Source organism: Lemur catta, chromosome 4 (assembly GCF_020740605.2).
Source record: "Lemur catta isolate mLemCat1 chromosome 4, mLemCat1.pri, whole genome shotgun sequence".
In the NCBI taxonomy this organism is placed as follows: Eukaryota; Metazoa; Chordata; class Mammalia; order Primates; family Lemuridae; genus Lemur; species Lemur catta.
The window spans coordinates 56,769,409-56,776,902 of NC_059131.1; the positions used below are offsets into that span (position 1 = coordinate 56,769,409).

A 7,494-nucleotide genomic window follows, 5' to 3' on the forward strand; every position below is an offset into this window, starting at 1 on the left:
TCACCTGGGATTGTGAGGATTAAGGAAAATAACATATGCATGCACAATGTTTAACACCGATGCCTTTCAACCACTTTCAAGTTCCAGAAACACTCTAGTCCTTAGGTCAGCTGTGATTAAATTCATTCATTAATTCAAGACATTTATCAAATGCCTACTATGTACCGCAGTGCCCGGCAGGTGTGCCTGACAGTAGGTGTGTAATGTGTTCAGGGCCTGTACTCCATGAGCATGGGGATCTCCTTTATTTTCTGGCAAATATGGTTGCAGGGGAGCGGTTGGGGGAAGGGTCAGGAGCTTACATGGCAGATTCGGTAAGCTTTTAGCACAATAATTTTAATTGCAAAAATAAACAGTTTTGTCAACTACTTGAGAGTAGCGTCTGCTTTACAAAAATTAACAACAAACAAACAAACAAAAAGAACCCAAAGCAAAACGTTAGATCCAATGGCTGCTGGAAACGACACTGCTGTACAAAGTCCCGCGCGAGACCGGCTCGGCGCTGCCCCAGCCTGTCTCTGGGGGGTGTAGAGGAGGGCGTGGGGCGTGCGCCAGGTACAACAGACTGTCTGGAGTCTCAAGGAAGTGCCTACTCAGTGGATGGCCTGAGGGAACTTCCCCCCCAAAGCGCTGCGAACTAGGGAGACAGCGCCCGGACGGCGGGAGCTGTCCGCGGAGCTGGTGCTGAACAGGGCGAGTGCGGCGGGCACTGCAGGGGAACTGGAAGCGGGACGGAGGCCGGCCCCCGGGCGTGCGAGGGACAGTCGGAAGAAAAGCGAGGAGGGGAACAGGCCGGATCTTCTTGTGCGCGCCGAGCGGCGGCGCCCCAACCCACAGACCCATCTCCTGCTCACACAGCGGCGAAGGAGAGGCCCAGCGAGTAAAAGCCCAGGCCCTTGAGCCGCTCCTCGGCGCGCGCCTTCTGCTTGAGGTGCACCTTGCTGTGCCGTTTCTTCTCATCGCTGCGCGCGAAGCGGCGGCCGCACACGTCGCAGGCAAACGGCTTCTCGCCGGTGTGGGTGCGCACGTGCGTGGTGAGGTGGTCGCTGCGGCTGAAGTTGCGGAGGCAAATGCGGCACTGGAAAGGCTTGTGGCCCGTGTGGATGCGCAGGTGGCGGTTGAGCTCGTCGGAGCGCGCAAAGCTCCGCACACAGCTCTCCACAGGACAAGCAAAGGCCTTGGCGTGCGGCCGCGGGCAGAAGCAGCGCGCGCTACACTTGCCACCCCGGCGCCCCTTGCGCCGCGCCTTGGCTGGGGGGAACGGGGCGGGCGGCGGGGGCACGGGTGGCGCAGCCACGCCATTGCTTCCAGGGATGTCCGCCACTAGAGGTTTCGGGAAGTCCGCCGCGGCGGCACTGCGAAGGCCCAGCGGGGAAAGCTGAGGCTGCGTACCGGCCAGAAACTCTCCGCCGTCGCCGCTGCTCACTCCCTCCCCACTAGGAGGGGTCAGGAGCCCTGGGAGGCCCTCGGCCACCTCCCCTAAGTCACCAGGGGCCAGCGGGAAAGCATCGTAGGCTCCGGTGGGATAGAGTCTGTTGGCTGAGGCGGCTGGCAGCTCCGCAGGGCAGCTGATGGACAGTAGGTCCTCAATCTTGGTCCCTATTGAGGAGAAACGAGCCTCGGGGGCCGCCTGGTAGCCTCCCTGTGACCCACAGTTCCCTGGGGCCCCAACGGAAAGCAGCTCCCAGGGCGCGTAGGGACCCTTGAAGGCCGAGGCAGCGTCCAGCGCTGGAGAGGCCGGAGGCGCCCGGAGACCCGGCTTGACGTCGGGTGGGGAGAGCTGAGGCTCATACAGGCACTGGGAGGGGGCGCCTGTGGAAGGTGAGGCTTCCCAGAACGCCTCTGGGAAGGCGGCAGCGCCCAGATCCGGGGAGTAAAGGTCCGGGGGGCCTGGCAGCAAGGCGTCGGGGCCCGTGGGAAAAGGAGCATCCAGTGGGGACCGGGATGCTGCCGCCTCAGGGCCAGGGAAGGGTGCCAAGCCTAAGATGCCCGACATGAGGTTGAAGAGTGCCTCCGGGTCGTGCGGGTGTTCGGGCACCGCCTGAATGAAGAAACTACCGCTATAGCTGAGGCTGGGAGGGGGTGTGGGTGCAGGACCCTCCAGGAAGCAGGAGTCGGCTAAGTCTCCCCCGGCGCCGCAGCTGCTCAAAGCCCAGCTCAAGAAGTCGCCTGCTGCGGAGGGAAGCAGGAATCAGCTCTCAGCACATTAAAGCGTGTGCTTCTGAGTCCGCACCCCTACCCACGAAGCCCTTGGTGCGCACGGACACATACAAAGTGCCTTTTGCACATTCTGATCCAGCAGGGGCCGGCATACGTCCCAAGAAGCACACACAAATATGCACACGCAGAACACACGTGCACAGGCAAAAGGACGCCCCTATACACGCACAGGTTCCTGCGGAGGCGCTGGCGGCCCGGTGGGGGTGGGAATGGAGGTGCGCACCCCAGGACCCCGCGCCTCCCATCGCCCCTATTCCCATAGCTTCAGCGTCCCAGTCCCTGCCAGTTCTCAGGCATCCTGCGCCCCCGCGCTGTGCCGCCGTCTGAGCACCTCTGGTCGCGCTCCTTACCTCCGGGGTAGCCAGCAGCCGCGGAAGCGTCCCTGGAGGGCAGCCGGGGCAGTTCAGCGTCAGGTTCGGCGCAACAGCCCTCGGTGGACTTGACGAAGAGCGCGTCGGGGCCGGAAAACTCGCTAAGGTGGAGCATGGCTCGGCGGCGATTGTGGGGCGCCCGGGGCCTCGCCCGCTGGGCTTGGGGGCGCGCGGGTGGCAGGGAGGCCGGCGGTCGGGGCGCCCCACGGCGCGCAGACCCAGGCGCTCGGGCTCCTGGCTCCGGGGGCTCACCACTGGGAAGGGAGTTGGGAGGCCGCGGCACCCTCGCTCGCCCGCACCGGCCTCGGGCGGCGGCTCGTCGCCTCTCCAAAGCGCAGCCAGGCTCCCCCAACCCACAGCCCCCCCACTTATATAGCTGCGGCGGCGCTGGCTCCGGGCTTCCGACTCCCCGGGCCACTGCCATTTCGGGAGGCCCCGGCCCTGCCGCCGTGACGTAAATGCCCAAACATGGACACAGGATGTGTGCCGGGGACTCCCGAAAAGGAAAGCTCGAACTGTGACGTCGCTGCCGCCGCCGCCGCCGGCCCCGCGCCGCTACGTGCGCGCGCGCTCCCCGAGCGTGGAGCCCTGTGCGCGCCGGGGTCGCGGGTGAGCTGGTCTGGGCTCCGCGCCGCGTGGGGCCGGGCGCCCAGTAGGTGCGCTTCGCGCCTGGAGGCAGAGGCCGAGAGGCTGCGGCGTGGGACCGTGTGGGCTTTGGAATTCCACAGTTTGGGGTTCGAATCCGCCCTCTGCTACTAACTAGCGTGTCATTTAATGCCCCCTAAGGTCAGTTTCCTCTCCTGTGAATTTGCTATGGAGAGAAACTGAGTTAGAGCATGTCAACGTCCAGGCACACTCAATAAACCATAGAGATTATTGCCATTCATTCATTTCTTTTCCTCACGCCTGTTTTTCCATTTTCTTAAGTTTTTTTGTTTTTTAAGTTTGTGCTAGGAAAAATAACATATTTAAATTAAAAAGGACCGTAATACTTGGTAATACTGGGGGGGGAGTTAATTAGTATAAAATTGTACTAATTATTAATAATTCTAAGTGGAAAAGTGAAAGTTCCTCTTTTCCCCACCCACCTTCATTCCTATCTCTGGAGGTAGCCTGATTTAAGTTTTTTGGGTATTCTTTCAAAAATTGTTATGCATATGCAAGCATACACACTGTTCTGCAATATATATATTTTTTTCACTTAAAATAGCTGAGAGATTGTGCCATGTCCAAGCATAACGACCTGGTAATTCTTTTCTAAGGCTGTATAGTACTCCATTGTAAGGACTAACCATGAGTTAGTGAATTTGTCCCCTGTCCATGATCATATAGGTAGTTTCCAACCCTTTGCTTTTACCAACGTTATTGGAGTCAACATCCCTGACTATGTAAATGTGAACATATCTGTGGGGAAAATTCGAATGAGTTTAATTCTGTGCCAAAGGATATGTAAAATTTTGATAGACAACTGGCAAATTCTCCTCCAGAGACAGAGGGCCAATTCCTGCTCCTTCCTTCCTCACCCACAGGGTATGAGATGCTTCTGTAGACCTTTTTTCCTGCCTTCATATAAGTGACGTTTACTCTAAGGATGTTGTACCTAGCAACGCACAGAGAATCTACAGGAAATATTTCCCTGGAAGCAGTACTTGGAATAATTGGGCTTCTTCTGAGATTTAAAAAAAAAAAAAAATCCCTAACCTGAAGCAGGCTGCGAATCTTGGTTACAGAAGCATCAGACCCAAGTGCAGCAAAGAAGCCGACCTACTCTCTGGGTTTTATTTCTCTTGTGCTGTGGTTTTTACCTCCATCTCATTTTCTTATCCTCTTTTTAAAAAGTTCATTTTATTTCATGTTATAGCTCACTTAACTCCTTTCTGGAATCTAATTAAATAAATACATGGGAGGATTACATAAATACATGGAAAATAAAAGCACATTTTTCTTTATAAAGAGCATCAGTTCCTGGGTCTCTGGGTGCTGGAAGGTGAGGAGGACAGGTCTGGGATCCCCCTTCATTCTCCACTTTCCTTGAAATAGAAATAAAGCCCCTTGGGGTGGGGACTACAACAGTGTATCTCCCAGCCTCCCTTCCATCCCGTACTCTCCTTTTCAAGAGAGAGTGCTCAAGAATGCCCAAACCCCAACACATTCTCAGTCCTTTCACCATAAGTCCATCATCCAAACATCCATTCATTTGATTTCTCAATGTTCATTCATTCAATGTTCATTCCTATGTGCCTATTATGGACCAGAAGGTAGATTTTAGTTTCTCTTCTGCTGGGACCCTGAACCCCATCTCCATCCCTAGTTGCCCACCCGTCACCCCACGATGACCTTTCAATTGTGTTCACAGAATATGTCCCTTCTTACAATCACCTGCAAAACATGCTGACACACTTGTATGCATCTTCTCCTCAAATCCATGAATCATACAAAGGTTTTCACAGGGTCATGTGCTTGCAGCATGACCACAGATATGGTTCTATGTTGGCAGCACATATGTGTGCATGTAGGAAATGCAGAAACACAGCACATGTCTATAAAGATTAGACACACTGAACACTATTTGCCTTATACTCTATTTCAGACCCAGGGTTTGATTGTAATCCAAATGCATCGCCAAGGCCAGGTGAGCCCCCACCAGACACACAGGGCACACATGTCTCAAATCCACTCTGGCATCTTGCTGCCTAGGAGGGAGGGGGAGGGGAGCAGTTTGGCTGGGCTGGTGTCCAGGGCTCCCCAGGTCGCCCCGTCGGGCCAGATTGGTCAGCCCCAGGTTGTCCATCCCTTCTGCTGTTCTTCCCTCTGCCACAGCATTCCTCCTCCTTCTTAGTCACAGATAATTCCCCTACTCCTCTGGTGAGTTGCCAGGTCATTGCTGCTGTCTGCCAAGGGCCTTTGGGCTAGGTCTGTGTTAGGATAAGGGTCCACGTTATCCTAACTTTCTTTTTAAAAATTTTTTATTTTTTAGATTTTAGGGACAACATGCTTAACTTTCTCTTGTTAGAGGCTAGGTCTGGGGGCACGGCTAGGGAGCAGCAGGAGTGATTGGAAGAGGGGATAGGGAAGACAGCTTGTGCTTGGAGTGTAGGCTGACCCACATCCCCATTTTTGTGCCATTCACCTGCGGTGGACAGATACACAAATAAAGGACAGCTACCTCTGGAGGGCAATTTGCATCCAGGACCAGGAGGGAATAAAATGGCAGCTGAACATTTTGTAGCCCTTCCCAGCTTAGCCCTGCCACCCTATTTTAACAGCTTATAAAGAGATTCTGGGCCCAGAAAGAATAAAGGTCTTCGAGAGAGGATGGAAGAGGAAGGAGCTTAGATCTATGAGCTCTACTTTAATCACACTTCAAATACAAAGACACGAATTTACACAAGGGAAAAAGGGAAGTCACATACATTCAGCACTTTACAAACATAATTTAATTATCACAAAAGTTCTATGGAGTAAGGAATTGGAGACCCATTTCACAGATGAGGAAACAGACTCAAAAACTTTAAATGACTCACCCAAAGCCACACTTTTATTCAGTGATGGGACTGAGAGCAGAGCCCAGGCTAGCCTACTCCATAATTTAGGGAAAGATAATTCATTTTACAAAAGGATTCACTCTAAGATGGCTTTAGATGGAGGATCTTCTAGCTTTTCAAAGTTAGGATCCTGTAGCTTTTCAAATAGGTTGTGATGTGCAAACTCAGCAAGAATTCCCTGGAGTGATGGCCCTGGATAGGAATATAGTGGGTCACATCAGACTTGTGCTGAGTAGGTGCACATACAGAGTTCTTAGAATCTGTTATCGAAATTGTTGGGGTGTGTGTGTGTGTGTGTGTGTGTGTGTGTGTGTGTTTGGCCTTGGGGAGAGTGAAAGGGCATTTTTTGTTTCCATGAGAAAAGCTGTGGGAAGGAGAATTTACTTTCTAGACAAGCACTCAACAAACATTTGCTGAATGAATTAATGAATGAATGAATTCATTCATCAAATGTTCATTGAACACAGCCCTGTGCCAGGCTCTGGGCCGGCCCTTCAGATGCTGATGCTGCAGCTCATGAGACTGAAGTGCTGGATCCCGAAAGGGGTGCGGGCAGGAGGAGAGGGAGGATGAAGGCAACATCCCTGCTCTCTCTTCTGGGGAGGGCCCAGCCCCTGTCATAGTTCTGCTAATGCTACTGCTCCCTCCTCCACACCCTACCTTGATCTTTCTGCTCTAAATATCATTGTGTTCAAATAATAGTGTATATATTTTAAAAGACTCCAAGAAGACAGCTGCCTGGGAGTATTAATCATGAAGAGGCCAGCGCTCGGTCTCCATGGCGACTCTCAACAGAGAGAGCTGAGGAGCTGTTCCATGTCCCACTTCCTGGGGCCATGGAGATGCAGGGACACTGCATCTCTCACCCTTTTCTTTCTTTTCTGCCTCTCCCTTCTCCCCTCTTCCTCTCTTCTTTTCTTCTCTCCTACCCTCCCCATCCACTCCCTCTTTTTTTTCCTCTCTTCCTAAATGATATATTCACAAGCAGTGGCAAAGGCAGGGTTGGGGCATCAAACTAACAAGGAACAAGGCCAACAGGAGGCAGCAGAGATGAAGTCTGCATCCAGCTGCAGCCTCTGCAGTGTCCAGCCCCCTTCCGCAGACCCCTGCAGTGTCCCCAGGCTTCCATAACCAGTGGGGCAGAAGGAGTCTGATCATCTGCCCCCGGGGCAAGAGACCCACTGTCAGGGTCCTTCTGTTTCTTCCCTCTTCTCTGCTCATGGCCAGTCATTGGTTTATGGCTTGGGTCGTTATTATGAGTATGATTATTACTTGTTGCTGTTTTTGTTTTGTTTTGTTTTGAGACAGAGTCTCACTCTGTGGCCCTGGCTAGAGTGCTGTGGTGTCATCATAGCTCA

General features: G+C 53.3%; 1 protein-coding gene across 2 annotated transcripts; it reads right to left on the bottom strand.

Annotated features, from left to right (window-relative positions):
* Positions 1-320: 320 nt before the first annotated feature.
* EGR4 (early growth response 4) lies at positions 321-3,088 on the bottom strand. Of its 2 annotated transcripts, none has more exons than XM_045549865.1 (2): positions 2,571-3,088; positions 321-2,172 (listed from the first exon to the last, which is right to left on the bottom strand). In XM_045549865.1, the coding sequence occupies exons 1-2, from the start codon at positions 3,013-3,015 to the stop codon at positions 851-853; spliced, it is 1,767 nt and encodes a 588-aa protein (XP_045405821.1). In that variant the 5' UTR covers positions 3,016-3,088; the 3' UTR covers positions 321-850. The 2 variants fall into 2 exon arrangements, with proteins under 2 accessions (XP_045405821.1, XP_045405822.1); XM_045549866.1 differs by having other exon boundaries at positions 321-2,169; positions 2,571-2,784.
* Between the last annotated feature and the right edge of the window lie 4,406 nt (positions 3,089-7,494).

Excerpts from the sequence above, each read along its gene's own strand:
- EGR4 (XM_045549865.1), bottom strand. The coding sequence starts at position 3,015 with ATGGCAGTGGCCCGGGGAGTCGGAAGCCCGGAGCCAGCGCCGCCGCAG. Across the intron at positions 2,173-2,570 it reads GGCTGCTGGCTACCCCGGAG|CAGGCGACTTCTTGAGCTGG; the intron begins GTAAGGAGCGCG and ends TTCCCTCCGCAG.